This window comes from Buteo buteo, chromosome 5 (assembly GCF_964188355.1).
Source record: "Buteo buteo chromosome 5, bButBut1.hap1.1, whole genome shotgun sequence".
Classification (NCBI taxonomy): Eukaryota; Metazoa; Chordata; class Aves; order Accipitriformes; family Accipitridae; genus Buteo; species Buteo buteo.
In genome coordinates, this window is record NC_134175.1 from 13190716 (window position 1) to 13206832 (window position 16117).

At 48.1% G+C, this 16117-nt stretch overlaps 1 protein-coding gene across 4 annotated transcripts in view; it reads left to right on the plus strand.

Annotated features, from left to right (window-relative positions):
- The first annotated feature begins 4571 nt into the window (after positions 1-4571).
- The window catches only part of MLPH (melanophilin), a 28844-nt gene continuing 17298 nt past the window's right edge, over positions 4572-16117 (plus strand). For all 4 annotated transcript variants that reach the window (XM_075029270.1, XM_075029272.1, XM_075029271.1 and 1 more), the window contains exons 1-7: positions 4572-4758; positions 8769-8990; positions 9212-9348; positions 10699-10737; positions 11854-11948; positions 12994-13122; positions 14601-14796. In XM_075029270.1, coding sequence (XP_074885371.1) covers positions 4649-4758; positions 8769-8990; positions 9212-9348; positions 10699-10737; positions 11854-11948; positions 12994-13122; positions 14601-14796 — 928 coding nt within the window. In that variant the 5' untranslated portion in view covers positions 4572-4648. The remainder of the gene's footprint in view (positions 4759-8768; positions 8991-9211; positions 9349-10698; positions 10738-11853; positions 11949-12993; positions 13123-14600; positions 14797-16117) is intronic.

Sequence of the window (16117 nt, forward strand, 5' to 3'; positions counted from 1 at the left end):
AACATGTTTCTCAAACCACATCTCCCAGACTGTGGGCAGGATTTGTGTGGTCTCCACAGTCCACGTCACCCAAAAGAGCCTTTGTTTTCATCTGTTGCTGCTGGGTTGTGATAGGACATAATCCATTAAGACACCTGTGTTGGAAGTGACCTTGAATTTGTGTTGATTTTGTAGGCATTTACTCGTGTTTGTTCATCTACTGTTCAGATACCTTGGTAATTTCTATGAGCTGTAGAGGGTGATGGCTTTTGCCAAGTATTTTACCACCTGCCCAAAGGCAGATACTTGAAATATATTTCTGATCACTGCAAATTATGCGTTCCCACAGGACCAAGTTCCCCTAGCTTGCTAGGAAAAATCCTGTTCCTGTGAAAAACCTTAACTTCTGGTGGGAGCTCTCCCAGTGTCTGGGTTTTCATATTAAGGCACTAATCAGTGAATAGAGGTTGTAGCATTTGCTCCTTTCCAAAGGCAAGTTGGAAACAGAATTGGGATGGTTCAGTCTCACTAGTGTTGTTAAAACAGGTGAGGAAAGCTGTGGTAATTCCTGATACATAGGAATACAGGGCTGTGAGCAATATGAGGGCAGCATGAGGGCAGTGAACTTGGATCAGGTTTTGGTGCATAGTCCCCTCTGTAAACAATGTAAAGATGCAGTGCTTCTCATGTCAGGTTGACAGTAGGCTTGTGGCATAATCCATCAGAAATATGATTAGATCCATGTTAGAAAAATTGGGATAGATAAGAGAAGGGAGAGATCACATATCCTATTGTGCCATCATCCAGACTAAAGCTCCATAACATTCACATGGTTAGGAAAAATGTCCTTACAGCTTCCAACCTATAAAAGATACTTTGTTTCAAGTCTTCTGTGATGGTATTTTTCTAATTGCGACAGATGTCAGAGCATCGTTGTCCGTGATAATTAATGTTGAATGGCCATTTTCTTTAAGCGAGGCCATTGGGGTCATTCCAAATAAGATGTGGTCATGCCGTAACATAATTAAACAGTTGTATTAACAGATAAAACCCATAATGATCCCTCGCGGGTCACATACAGAAATAGCAGTGGTATTGTACACCCCTTCCCTGTCGTGCTTGTTCTGCTCCAGAGTGATGGGGATGATGAGAGGTCTTTGTAAAACTGCCAAGAAGCTGACGGGAGAAGGAATGCCATCCCAGCCCTAAGAGATCTCATGACTTGGAGATGATTGCAGGGGGATGGTGGGAGAGGCAGAGGCACCGGTGAAATTGCCTCTGCCAGCAGCAAAGGCTTCTTTAGAGTCAGCAGCAATATTTTTGCTGCTGCCTTGTTTGTTGGAGCTGCCCTGCTTTTGCTATGCTGCTGTGAATAAGGGTCTTGTGTCCTCTCTGCCTGCAGCTTGAAGATGGGCTGGAGCTGCTGGTGGATGCTCCTGGTCTGACTCCACCTGGCTTTTGGAAACTCCTCTAGGTTGGCTGGGTGCTTGGGATAACCCTATGCTGATGGGAGCCAAAACACCCATCAGAGTCGTCCATGGAGTGAGGACCAAAGCTGGAGTTGGTACCATTGTAAATCTACCCACTCCCCGAGCATCATTTCAGCAGCTGCTGGTTGTTGCCTGCAAGACCCTGTTTTCCCACCTTTGAGCCTGCAGGCGCACCATGCTGTGCTGCAGTCACCCTGGCATGGCGATCCAATGCAAAGCACTGCTTGTGTGAGGTGGAAGCAGCGTAGCGTGTCTTTCTCCTGCATCCCCAAGTGCCATTTGACCATCTGGTTTGGTCGCGGCTGCCTGTGTGTGCCAGCACTGGTTTTACATGCAGCGTAGTGGGAACCTTGTGTAGGCACGTCTTCCCTCTGCAGCACTTGGGGCAGCTGTTTGGAAAATCAGGTATTATTATACTCAGAGAAATTGTTGTGGGTTTTAGGGTGGGTTTTTTTTGGTTTGGCCAAGCAGGGCTCTCTGCACCTGGAGATGCCAGGCTGAAAATGAACATGGGGGAGTGAGAGTGTTGCCTGGTTTCACTGGGGTGGCATTTGCTATCTTTAGAAACAACTGAACAGTATCTTAATCCATTGGTTTTGTTGCACTCTGCTTGTAGAGGATGGGTTTACTCCCAGTTATCAGAAAACCCACTGTAAAATAGATGGCTGGAGAAGGTCCAGGCCACTTCTCCTATATACCAGTTCACAGTTGTCATACAAAAGATTACCAAGAACTGCAAAGATAACAGCTCATGTGAATATTAGTTTTAAAAGAGAGGCCCTGCTTCTGGAAGGGCATGTTTCTCTTAAAGATACCCCAGAAATCCCATTCTTTTGTCATCTGGCAAGACTGAAAATCAGAAATCAAGCCCAAGCTCCATCCATACCTGGTTTCCCAAGAGAGGTTTAGCTTGTAACACTCTTCTCTCCCTTTTTGCCACCCAGGTGCCCGGACCCCCAACTTAACTGGGCTTGAGGTCCGGTTGAGCCTCTGGCTAACAGGGAACGCATAACTCACGTTGTCCTTTGTGTCCCTGCACCTAACTTCCACCCCACGCATGTGTGGTCACTGCAGGTGCTGGTGAACTTCATATAGCGTCGTCTGGCCCTACAACATGTGGTAGTGTCTGGGTGAGTGGCTCTGGGTTTGTTTGGGGTTTTTTTTGTTTGGTTGGGGGTTTTTTTTGCATAATTTTATAAGATTTGGGAGCCTTTATTCATGGTTGGATGATGGGGGAAAGAGCTGTGGGCAGGCAGGTTTAATTGTCCCTCTCAAAGCAGAGGATTGCTGGAAGCTGATGGTTGCTGGGTCTGAACCACTGCAAAATTCAACAAACTGCTTTGAAAGAGGAGAGAAAAAAAAAGTTTTTCTTTGCTGGTATATAAACCACTGAGCTGGGGGAGGGGAGTTTCCCTAAAGAGACACAGTTCCCAGGCCAACATAATACTTGATATTTATTCTGTGGACCTGCACCTGGGACATTTCCCACGCAGTGGTTTTCTGGCTAAACCAGCACTTTTTGGGGGGTATTGGCACTGCTGAGCACTTGCATTTTTCACATTTTCATTGCATAGCAGGCCACATCTTCCCGATTTTATGCAACCTCCTTACCATTTTGGAGAAGAAGATATTTGGATCTGGCCACCGCAAACCCCAGCGTTGGAGCTCCTGGCGTGATTGTACCAACAGGCCCTGGAACAGGGTCTCGTTGTGATGTTAATTAGTATCCATTGACCCACTCTGCTGTTCAGATGCAGTGGGGCACACACGGGCTCTCAAATACGCTTACATAAGGAACAGCCCAAATGATGTCTGGCTCCTGCCAATAAATTAATTGCTTTTGCCAGGACCGCATCTCTGCAGGAAGAGGAGCTAGAAATCAGTTTCTGGCTTCCAGCAAAGATCATGTGTCCTGATATCCAAGCTCAACATTGCATCTGTAATTGTCGACTTTTCTGCACAAAATTAATCCAAATTTGGATTCAAAATCCTTTTCTGGCTCTGTTCATGGAGTTTAATCTAATCTTTGTTTCAAGTGAGTTACCGGGGTAGATAATTCCCTGCACCCATGGGCAAGCACAGTGTCTGAGCAGTAGGGAGGCTAGTCCCGCCACGCAGAATAGTTTTCCTCTTCAGTTTTGCTGTCTTGATCCCTGTGTAGATACCTGTTGGGGAAAAAGGTATGTTTAGTATCAATATTTGCTCTGATGAAGATGAGAAACAGGTTTCTTTTAATATCCAAGGTCTGGGGAATTCCTGCTTAGACACACAGGGAGTGTTTTACTGAGTGAGTGAACAGCTTTGGTAGTTGGATTATTGCAATATATATCCATTTAGGTGTGTGATGTGTTTAGCATTTTTCTTAAAATCCTCTCAAACCGTCCTTTCTTGCTAACTGTAAATGAGGGGAGCACTGCGTCCTAATTAAGCTGTTTGCTACAAGCAAAGGTCTGCTTCCCAAATTGCTGTGAGAGCAGTTAGCAAATGCGGGAGGCCAGTCTCCGGTGTGGCTGTACCGGTGGGGGGAAGCCAGATGCTCTTGAATTTTTTCCTTAGAAAGCCGTTGGCCGGGGGGCGAAATTGGTTTAACAAGAGCAGACGCAGAAGAAAGAGCTGCCAAACGAGAGCAGGGGAGCAGAGGCTGGCGGTGGGGCAGGACCCACCGTGATGGATCCGGTCCCCCTGGGTGTGCAGACACAGCTCCGCCCGGGGATGCTCAGCCCCCTCCCAAAAGAACCCCGTGGTCTGCCTTCCCTGGGGAGGCGTTTGAAGGTTGCCTTTGATTCGCACACCCTGCATAAAGCAGGCAGCTCGGCTGAGAGTAAACATCTCCTTCAGCCCCAGCCAGGCAGACGAGGTCTGGAGCTGCCTGCAGCTCTGGGCAGGACCCCGGGGGAAGGCAGGGCTGCCCGCCCGGATGGCAAGGAGTCCCCGCAGTCGATAGGCACCGTGCCAGTCTTGCTCGCCGCCCGTCTCCGTGAGCAGGCTCGCTCGGCAGTCCGGCTGCGGTGCTGCCAGGAGCCGGCTGGCCTGCCCGCAGCTCTGCCTCTGCCCGTTTATATGGGCAGCCACGGAGGTGGGGCTGAGCTCTTCCCCCTCCGTCAGCATCCCAGGGTACGGGAGAGTGAGCGCTCTGGGTAGCGAGTAACGGGACCGACTTCAGCCCTCGCCGGGACGAGATGGGGAGGAAGCTGGACCTCTCCAAGCTAACCGATGAAGAGGCCAAGCACGTTTGGGAAGTCGTTCAACGGGACTTTGATCTGCGGAAGAAAGAGGAGGAACGGCTGGAGTGAGTATCTGCTCCGTGGCCCGCGAGGTTGGGTGCAAGCAAACCGTAGCCGCAGATCCCCGTACGTCCTGTTGCATATGGGGGGTAGGAATAAAGCGACACGTTGAGATTGCGGGCGAGGAGGAACAGCCAGGACCTCGCTGTTAAAATTAAAGCCAGCGGCTAATAGATTACGTTATCAGCAGTGAGGTGACGCGTTTGGGCTGCAAAGGTGCAAACTGGCGCCGTGCCATTGGCGGCGATGCAGATCTGTGTCACTACGGTAGCTTATGGGGACAAATATCTGGCCCCTGCTCAGGAGATGCCTTTGTGGGGATTGACACTGGCACGACTCTCATGGGGAGACCTTACCTTGGAGCAAAGGATGGGATTTGGCTCCTTTGCTGTTATTTCATGTGTTGGTTCTCGTGTGTTTAGGACAGGAGGGGTATTCAGTGATTCAGTGGATCTTGGGAGTCCACAGACTCCTGAAGGATCCTGGAAAAATAACTGAGAGGAGTAGTAAACCTACCGTAGTAGCCTTAAATATGCTCACAGGGGGCCATACTGTCCTGGGAAAGTCTTAGGGGGCCACAGATTGGGAAAAGATTGAAAATCACTGGAGCAGCAAATGAAAGTATCTTCTAAGTTCTTATAAACAGGGCGTTTGACAAAAGTGCTGTTTAAAAAATATTCAGATTAGATTAAATTTTGAGCATGAGCAATTTGGGGGTTTAGGCCTTGTTTGTTAACTACATCAGGCGTTGAACTTAATTTCTTAGCTTTATTTCAAGAAGCTGCAGTGTCCCTGTTCAGGGTCTGGCCAGGTTCTCATTATTATCCCGACAAGTTGTCCCATGCTCCCAGGCAGGGTTTGGGCAGTGCTGCACTCCCGCTGAGTCCTCGTACTCTCCTAGCTCTGAATTTTGTGAGCCAGAGATGGTGCTGGTGGCATGGCGTTGCCAGGAGCTCATTGGTTCCTCTAGCAGATCCAAAGGGAAAGGTGAGGAGTGAGAGTCACCCTTCGTCATTTGGGATATCTGCATGTGAGCTGTCGAAGCATCCCCCAAAAATTTGCCGTCATGGGTTTCCATGCAAGGCTGTGCAGGAGCCTCTCTGTTTACACCATTAGCCATGAGAAGCTCTCAGTCATATGTTTTTGAACCTCCTGATTAATTCTGCCTAAGAAAACCGAGCCTGTGTGGGAGGCAGAGATAATTCAGTATCATCATCTACTGTCTTCCTCTGCTGGTTGCTCTGAAGTGCAGGACAGAGATCAGACAAGGGTGTTTAAAAAAATTATCACTCTGGAAAGGGTGAATGTCTCCCCTGTGATGGATCTGAGCTCTGCCTGGAGGAAGGAGGTGGGGACTGACGTTGCTGTGCCTGGCAGCAAAGTGGGTGAGGTGAATTCCTTACCTACTTGACCTTGGTGCTAGACTGGCTTATCTGGGCCCACTCTGATGCCCAGGAGGCTCCCAAATTGAGTGCCATGGTATGGAGGTGTAAGATAGGAGGAAGGTCTCAGGACACTTCTACCTGGCTGCTGTCTCTTCTCCTAAGCAGCGTTCCCTTTGCCCCAGCAGTCATGGCTCTTTTTTTCAGGCTCTTTTTTCATTCTGTCATTTAATCTTGCCCCACAGAGCAGTGGCATTAACCCAGTGGTGCCTGTCACTGCCCGAGTCTCCAGCATAGAGCATGTTACCCAGTCCAAGGCTTGGTTGCCTCTCTCCACAAGCTCAGCTAAGGCCATACATCAGATATTTCTGTAAAGTCTGGCATAGACCAGACCCCCAGTCTAGGAAAGTCTGCCATGTTCCTGCAAGCTGGACATGGAACTACATGAGCATTTTCTGCCTGTAACAAGCTGGGACATGATGTGACATTATGGGAGACCCTGCAGCCATTCACCCTGCTCCCTGTGCTCTTGCCATCCCCATCTGATTCTCTATTCATTTGCTCTTCTATTCACTGGGCTTGTCTCAACCTGCAAACCTTGAAGAAATGTTGCCCCCAGCTTGGTCTTTTTCTTCCCTTTCTGCTGCTTCTCTGCATTTTCTTTTTGGCAGAAGCTATTCACCAACAACGGACAAAGGCTTCAGCTGGCCAGAAACTGCATAACCATGCGAGGATAATGCTTTGCCTGGGAAATTAAATAATGGCCACTTTGTGAGGGCTCTCCCTGCTTCCTTCCATAGATCTCCCTGCCAGCAACTCCCTGTTTTGGGGGTGGCTCCCTGTGTCTCTCCTGGAGCTCAGATGGACTGACCTTGCTGCAGTTTGGCATCCCACCACTGCTGATTTATTCTGCCATGCGCAGACGGGGGGAAAGGGGTGGCTTGTGCTCCTGCTGGTAAAAGGAAACAAGAGGCGTGTAGTTCCTGCAGGTTTTAAACTGGTTTGGCTGAGACTTGTCCTTTTGGCAGGTCTCATGGGCGAGGGAGGGGAGGCGAAGGGATCCGACCGGTCTCTGGGAACCAGAAAAAGCAGTCCAGTGAAAGATTGGATCCTGGAGTGGAAAAGGAGCACTGAGCCCAACCCAAGGGTTTTCTATTTGGGGGTTTGTTTTTAGTAGCCACATATAAATTTACTGCTGAACATTTGCACTGAGTTGTTCAAAACACCGCTAGGATGGTGAATAGCTGAATATAAAAACTAGGTGCCTGGTTCAGGCTTTATACTGATTTCTACATGTCCCAGATCCTCAGTTAATGCAAGTTGGTATCGCTCCTGTGTAACAGCAAACACAGCACAGGCGTGCTGGCAAGAAAAGTCTCCCCCAGGAAAAAAATGAGCTGATCCCTAATGTGCAAACTGATTTGGTTAAACAGAGATTAGCTTGATTTACATTCATGCCATTCCCACCACCAGCCACATCACTGCTCCCATGGACGTCCTGCACCGCAGTGCCACACCAGCAAGGCTCTGGCTGCGGTCACCCCAGCATCAGCCCATCTCCCCAGCAGCTGGGGGACACTGGGAGCATCACCAGAAGCCTTGTGGTCCACACTGTGCTCCTGAAGCAGCTTCCAGACTTGATTGCTTGAGGTTTTTGGCCCAGGCTGACTTCTGCTCTGAAGAATGCAGCTTACTAACCCTGCCTAGACAGAAAACAACCTTCTAGGACCTTCCCTACAAGTCAAACATTGCTCTCAACCATAGCCCCAAAGGCAAACATACCTGAGGTAGTGCGTGGTGCAGGGAACAAACAGAAAGCCTTTGGGTAGTGCAGTGGGCCCCCACTAGCTCAGCAAGCATTTTAGCTGGCCCTGGCTGTCGCTGGGGGTTCAGCCCCACACAGGCACCTTCTTGCATGGGGACCTGCTCTAGCAGCCAGAGCTGGATAGTGAAGGAAGCCTGTAGAGATGGACTGCCAGGAGAAGGTGCTCTTGGAAAATGTTCCTGTTGGCCGGGCTTTCACGGGACTGTTGTGAGCATCTCCTCCTACTGCTGTCCTGTGAACAGCCAGAACCTCGCTGCACATCACTTCTGCCCTTAATAAAAGTCTCCACTGAATTTAGCACTGAAGGACTAGATTAAAACCCCTTTTAATACTTTTTAATCTCAGATTGCTTTTTTTGCCTTTCTTTTTTTTTTTCTCTTTTGTTTAACTGAGAATTCCAGAAAGCTTTTAATTCCCAGCTGGACTTCAGGCTCAAACATTATGTTGGGTTGGGATGCAGCCAGAGACTTCAAAAAGAGCTGCTCTCCTGAGATTCCTGGGATTTATGATCAATACCCTGTGAAGCAAACAGGACAATCAAATCTAATCTTAAATTTAATAGCAGCAGATCCTAACATATAGTAACCTGCCCTGAATCTGGACCGCACTTCTTTGTTCAGATTATTTAACTCGTGATGTGTTATTTATTAGATTTGCCCTACAGCTGTTTCCACAAGCTGCAGGACTCAGGATGTTCCCTGGAAAATCATTCCTGAAATTACTGAAGCGTGATGGCGTTTTCCATGTGAGAGTTCACAGTGAAATGCTAAAAACCCCAAGTTCCTGTGTTTTGGAATGTTTTCTGCAGGGAGCTGAAATGCAAGATTGACCAGGAGAGCAACAAGAGAGAGTTCTTGACGAATCAGTCCCACCTCAACGAAACCCACTGTGTCCACTGCCTCCAGCCCTTCAAGTTCCTGCTGAACAGCAAGCGGCAGTGCCTGGACTGCCGCTTCTACACCTGCAAGAACTGCAGCCGCTACAACAAGAAGGAGCAAGGCTGGGTCTGTGATCCCTGCCGCCTCTCCAGGTACCACTCCTGCGATGGAGGCCAAGGGGCAAGGCGAGCCTCAGGGCTTGAGGCTCAAGAAGTCACCTAAACTCAGCATCCCTTTATGCTGGTTAGAAACCAGTTATGCTGGTTAGAAAACAGGCTGTGTTTTGGTTAAGGAACGGTTTCCAGGTGAGGGTCTGGTCACCATGTGCGTGGCTGGACTGGCTCACCTCTATGTGCATCCTCTCTTTGGGCAGGATCGTGAAGATTGGTTCCCTGGAGTGGTATTACGAACACGTGCGATCCCGTTTCAAGAGGTTTGGAAGTGCCAAAGTGCTGCAGTCCCTCTACGGCAGGCTGCAGCCAGGGCAGGGGGTGAACTCCGCATTTCTAGGTGAGGAGGAGCATCGGGGTTTCTCCTGCCCTGCTGCACACTGGGCGTCTGTGCAGCACAGCGTTGGGATGCACCAAGGGAGGAACATCAGCATTGATGCAACTCTGAGTGCCGTGTGGTTTCGAGACCGTTCAAAACATCTTGGGGAGGAAGCAGAGGTTCAGAGTTGTGAGTTCATACTGAGATCACCAGAGCAGATGTTCTTGGTGGATTAGGTTTTTTTCCCCTCTGTTAAGGTTTAAGTGTTTACCACAGACTTGAGAAGATCTCGTGCTTAGTTTTAGAAGTCTCATGTCCTGCAGTTTCTAAGTATGCAAGAGTTGCAGCTCTTGTTTTTCTTTCTTTTAGCTCCTTTCATCACAGGGGAGAGCTTATGAAATTAAGTTTAACCTGCAGGTCCAAAACATCCAGCTGGCTGGATAAAGCCCGCACTTATTTTTACCCTGTGATCTAATGATTTTTACAGCCAAACTGATGATGCTCTGGCACTGACAAAACTGTATCAAATTTAGTGAGTTACCTGTCACCATAGCTATTTTCTTCAGAGCTTATGGATCTTCAGTATTTCTGATATTGGTCTGATAGTGCATAAACATATGCTGAAAGCTGTTGTTAATACAGTATTATTTACTGAGTAGCTGCTAGTTGCCATTCGTACAGCTCCTGCACTGCCTTAGCTATTGCCTTTGAAAACCAGTGTGGATTTTATTCCCATCTTGAAGAGCCACAGAAAAGTTTGCACAAATACCATAGCCATGAGCTGATTCAAGTAGTCCAATCATTCTTTTGTCCAGACCACTCATGGCAGAAATATCAGAAAGAACGTGCAGAGTAGTGGCATTGAATATAAAACTAATGGACTGAGAGACAATTTATGCAGCATTCAGTCTGAAAATGCATCAAACCGTACAGAAGGAACAATCTGAGAGAAAACCAAAGCAAGCGCGAGGATGTCTTTTTCAAAAAGAAATGATTTTGTTGTCATTACTTTCTTAACACCAGTGAATTGGCTTGACCCCTGAGCAAGCATCTCCTCCTGGGACATATCTCTGGTTGCAGGAGGTACAGCAGAATGATGTGAGACCATTGCATTTTGCGTGGCCTTCTGCTGTTAGCTATGTTGCATCAGGACTGTGGAAGTGGTGGCAATAAGCTCTTTGACTTTTAAAAGTCAAGTCCTGTCTCCAAGTGCCTGTTTTGTTCTCTCTATAGAGCCTTTTTTATGATTGTGTCTTGTGATGGCTGGAGAATGAGAACTCCAGTAAACCATAGCTCTGAGGCTTGTTCTCTGCGAGGTACCTGGAGAAAATGTGCTTATTTATTTTTCCCACCATTTTTCTTTTCATTTAGGTCTTCATGACAGAGTTTATAGCCTGCCAGACATTAACAGTAAGTAAAAAAAGAGAATTGCAGTATGTGGCTTGCAGTTCAAGAGAGGTTTCCAATGTCTTTTTCTTTTCACACCCTCTGGCTATGGGCACTCCAGTGTGGTTTGGTGTGGCTGGACCAGGGAGGAAGTCTCTCCACTGTGGTGGAGGTGGACTGTAATGCTCATCTCTTTGCCGTGCAGTACACCTGGGGTCTCCAAGGGCAGACTCAGATACAACAGGGCTTTTAATTACATGCCAAACTTGAAGCTTGCAAGTACTCATCATCTCAATGCACCTGCATCATACATCAAAGCTGGCCTTATTCTTAAGGAACCCACTGAATTTTGGACTTCAGGTTGCGTTCCTTAGGAGCCCTTGCAGGAAAGATTCACTGCACCTTGCCACTTGATATAGGAAAGAGCATTTTGCCTACCTTGACTTTGGACTTGGTCTGGCATTTGTTCTGTTCCCAATGTACTGCTGGGCTTGGCAGTGATCTGGGTACAGAGGCGGGAACCCAGAAAGGAACAGGTCACTGATAGATAGTGGATCTGGCTCATGGGAACCAGGAACAGTGGAAGCAGAGCCATGTTGGGCTGAGCTGGAGTGTCTTCAAACACTGGAGTCACCCGGGTGGACCTTGGGGTGCTCTCTGAGGTGCAGGTGCACTTCATCTTCCTGTGGTGGTCACTTCCACCTCTGTGATGGTGCACAGCTGGAAAGGGAAGCAATGAGAGGCCAGCCAAGCTTTTGCAAGATCAAGTGCTAAGAGTGGGTATCTGCAGTGCTGCCTGCGAACTGCACCTTGAAGATCTTCCACCCCAGAGACCTTAAACTGTGGTCACTGCATGCCAGCTGCAGCACTGGGGCTACGTTAAGATGCTCCTGTCCCTTTCCCATCCTTTGTCTCCTTCCCTTTACTTGTGCAACCTACTGGCCGTGGTGTAATATGCAAAAAAATTAAAGAAGAAAAAAAGTTGTGGGAGGTATTTCTAATCTGGACCTTTTCACGCCATATAAGAGGCATGGCCTCACCTACAGGTGCATTGGTGTGACCACCACAGTGGGGACTTACTTCCCCAAGAACAGGGTGCAGGAGCTGCCCATACACAGTGTGCCATTGTCTCTCCTCCAGGTGAATGCCAGCTCCTCACCAGCGGTGACATTGGGGATGAAAGTGATGACGAAGATGATGTCCTCCGTGGAGCTGAAGCAGAGTGCTATAGCAGAGTAAGCGTTGCGTTCAGAGGCCCCTTCTGCCTCACTCTGTGCCCTCAGCTGTTGCTGGCCTGCCTTGGGGGGTGGTGGTGGTGGTGGGTTTCTATGCCATGTTCAAAACTGGGCCTTTCTCTCTGTTTTCCTTCTCTGAAATAAACCCCTTTCCCAGTTTGTGTAGAAACAACCAAGTCAGTAAAATCACAAATACTTGTCCTCTGGAAAAAAGACCCACTCTTGACACTAAGGATGTCCCCAATAAATATAAAATTCCCAGCTCCCACCCATATAATAAGAACCCACTTGTTTTTTTACTAGAAGAAGAGATACCTGGTAGAGGAGCAAAGCACAGCTAGGTTCATGAGTATATCCATTTATCTCCTGGGTTTTCCTGGGACTATGTGTACAGATTAAGACAGCTGATGGGAAGTGTATTTGTCCCTGCAGCATGTGTGAAACCTGCCAGTGTGTTTGAAGTGCTGGTACACTTACATACATGCTGTTACATACATACCATCTCAGCCTGCGGCTATGGGTATGTGCTGCATTTCACACACTTAATCCTTCATTTTGATTTGCTTCTGAAGTCTTAGAGGCTTGTCCAAGCTGCTCCTGCCCCAAGGCAGCTGATGACCTCCCAAATATCCAGGGAGATCTGCCCACAGCATCCTTTTTCTGAAGACAGGGAGATGCATCAGGACTCAAAAGCATCTCCTGGATCTCTCTGAGCTGTAACCTGGTTCAGTTTTCCCATAGTGCCTTTATAAACCAGGAGAGAGCTTCTCACTGTCTGCTCATGGCCACAGTCCTGAGCCAGAGACTGTGGAAATCAGGAACCCACTTTTCCTTGACTCCAGCATAAGCACATGCTGCCCTATATATCTGGCTCCCTGCAAGCAGGACAGCATCAGACCCAAATTTTCTCTGCAAAAAGCAGGACCCTTGCTTTGGGCTGTGCAAACTCAGGCAAACTAAGGAGACAAGGGCCCTCCCTCCCCCCTTCTCCAAGATCAACTGTGTTTTATGCTGAGTTTTCCTTTCCTGCACTTCATACACTAAGATGTGCAAGACAAAGCGCCTGCTGTCTGTCCATCCCTTTGATTTTGAACTGGACTCGGAGTACTCTGCTCAGTCTCGCCGTCAGTCTGTGCAGCTCTCTCCATCAGCCAGCAGCCCGGATGCTTTTCAGGTACTGTGAGAGTGCTGGCGGGTTCCTTTCCTCTCTTATTGCTCCTCCTTGCTACCCCTGCTACCTCATCCTTCAGCTATCAACACCTCCTTCAACTGGTGTTAAGAGGCAATGATGCCAATCCTTGCTCCCCATAGCCCCACTTGCTATCTCTTCTTCCATTTGAAGTCCTTTGCCTCAGGCTGAGTCAGGAGTAGGACATCTGACTGAAGTGAGGATGACTGGTAAGATGAGATAGCAAGAGGTTCTCTGGCCTTCTCCCTGCAGATTTCTTTGCTCTCTGCAGACAGAGGTTTTCTTGTGCTGTCCCAAGGCTATGGGTCACCCTAGTTTCCAGGGACCTTGTGGAGGTTCACTATTCAAGGGATGAAATGAAACCAGACTCTTGTCCCATCATCCCATCATCCCATCTGGTTTGGGGCTGGTTTTGCCATGTGGTGGCACTGGGGACGTAGTCAGCCGGCAGCTTCATGGGGCACACAACCGTTGCAAAATTGAAAAGATGAATCCCACATAGCCAGAGTGATGGCAGCAATGGTACCTGCAGGGTGAGGGGCCCCATCAGTCAGAGGGGAGAACATGGGGACAACAAAAACTGCATGAACACTGGTTATTTCCATACAGGACACTACATGTGTCTTAGTGTTGTGAGCTCCTGACCAGGAGCAGGACCCACACACAGCTCTAGCACGAGCAACTGCAGTGAACTGTGCCCCATGATCCCACCAAGGGCTGGGAGTCAGCCATCCCCACCTTCCAGTTCTGGGGAGGAATACAGATGGGGCTGCCCTGGATGTGGCAAAAGGCCTTCCAGCCTGAGATGCTTCAGACCAGGATTTTTGGGCTGCTCCTGTCTGCCTTTCCTGTTGAAATTTCACTTTTAAAACATTGAATAGCTCCTTCTTCCTTCTAATGATACTGTGATACTTTAAATTGTACTCCTGGGTAGAAGTAGGATGTGCTGAGTTGTGTAACAAAGGGTTTAAGAAAAACAATCCACACAATTCCACACAAATTGATAAGAATTTGCCTCAAACAAGTAGATTAATTCTTTCTTTATCTAAGGCCATCTTTATGCATCAGAATTCAACCTGAGTCTAGAGAAGGCTGGCCTCTGTCCAGATCATCTGAATCCGATTTATTGGTTGCAGATTATTTGAGGGGCAGAAGGTGGCTGTTGTTTGAATAAGCGAAAGAGCATGGTGTTTCGAAAGACCAGAGCTTTTTGCAGCCTAGCTGAAGGGACTCTGAGCCTAGTTCTTGTAAAAATTAACAGTGCCCCCTGGCAGTGATGAGAAGTATTGCTCAAGGTTCATCAGCAAGGCAAAGAAGTCTTTAAACTGGATTATTAGGAATTGGCATTATAAAAGGTCAATCTATGCATGTATTGGAGGATAAAGCAAGGAGCTGTTGGCGAAGGTCAGGAGAGGCAAGGGGTCCTCACGGGCAGCAGCTCAGCAGCAATCCTCATCTCTCAGTCCTTCCCAGATTTCCCCAACTCAGCTGAAGATGCCTCCCAGAAGGAGTCCAGGATTGCAGATGCAGATCTGGTCTTCCACCACGTCTTGCAGGAACAGGGACCGGGTGCGAGCCCTCCAGAGCAGCACTTCAGCACAGAGGTTCGGCTCACCGTCAATTCACGGACAAGGAGCCTGGAAAGAAATGCAAAACCTGGTAGGTGTCTCTGGCCAGGCTCCTCTTGTATCCTTTTGAGGAAAAGTGGCTGTAAGACTTGGACCAGAATGAAAGTGTCTTTTAATTTTTTTGAACAGCCTCAAAGCCACTAGAAGGATTGAGGGTCAAGACAAAGTATCCATCTGCAAAAGTGATTTTTTCTCCTGAAAGAATCAGCTGAAGTTATTTAGTTGTAATGGGCTGGTCTTGTTCCCAACAAACTCATTTCTCAAAGCCAGAGGGTTGTTCTTAAGGTGTCCATCCCTTTCACATCTATTGGTCTTGTCCAGGGTAGAAACTAGATGCAATCGAGTGGACACTATTAGAAACAATGAGACATGTTTCCTCGGTAGGCAGCAGTAGATGAGTTCAACTCCTTGCCAAAGGATGTTGTAGGTGCAGAAAGTTTAGAGTTTTAAGAGGACTTGAACTGGAGTAAGACTGGACAAGAACTGGAGGCAAGCACTGGGGGTTATTAAGTAGCATCCCTGTAGCTGGGCAGGGTGCACTGGCAGGCTGCAGGATCTGTGATTTTGTGAGTCTGTAAAAACCCTAGCAAATGATGGTGCAGAATTTGCCTTTTACTACTAGTGTTTTTCCTGCTGTGATAGTAGAGCCAAGAGGGTTGGATACTGGCTTGTGCATGTGCAGCTGTAGAATATATCCTTCTGGGTCTCCAACTGCTTGGGTGTATTTTCAGGGCACTAGGAAACACTGTGTAAATCTTACACTGTTTAAAGCACTGTTTAAATTCCCACTCTGAACCCCACTGGAGCGACACAGCAGCAGGGCCCTCTGGCTTGTTAATGCCATTTTCTCTCTTTTTTTTTTTGTCTCATTTGAAATTCTCCTTTAAAAAGGAGACTTTCCGCTCTTTTAAATGTTTCATCCTAGACTGGTACCTCTCTATCCTGAGCTAAACGTCTTCCAGCACCTGGACAATGCATGAAGGGCAGTGTCCAAACCTGGGCTCCAACAAAATTGGGAAGGCAATAGCAGTTTTTTGTGAGGGTCCTGGCTGTTTGGGACATGAGAGAGCAAGGGTGATGCTCCTTGTGCCCACTGCTATCTTAGCAGTGCTCTGTGGGACCCTGCTGAGCTAGGTGCTGTGTGGCCACAGCAGGTGGACCTGCAGCATGGTCCAGTGTAGCCATCCTTAACCTTGGTCTCTCTTGCAGAAGCATCTCCTACCAAAGGATAGAAAGTGTGATCTGGAGAAGTGCCTCATTGTTTGCTTGTCTTAAGGATGGGGCCAATGCCCAGGAAGGAACTCAAGGGTGTGAATCTCTTGTACCTTTGTGCTGAAGCCTTCTCTCTCCAA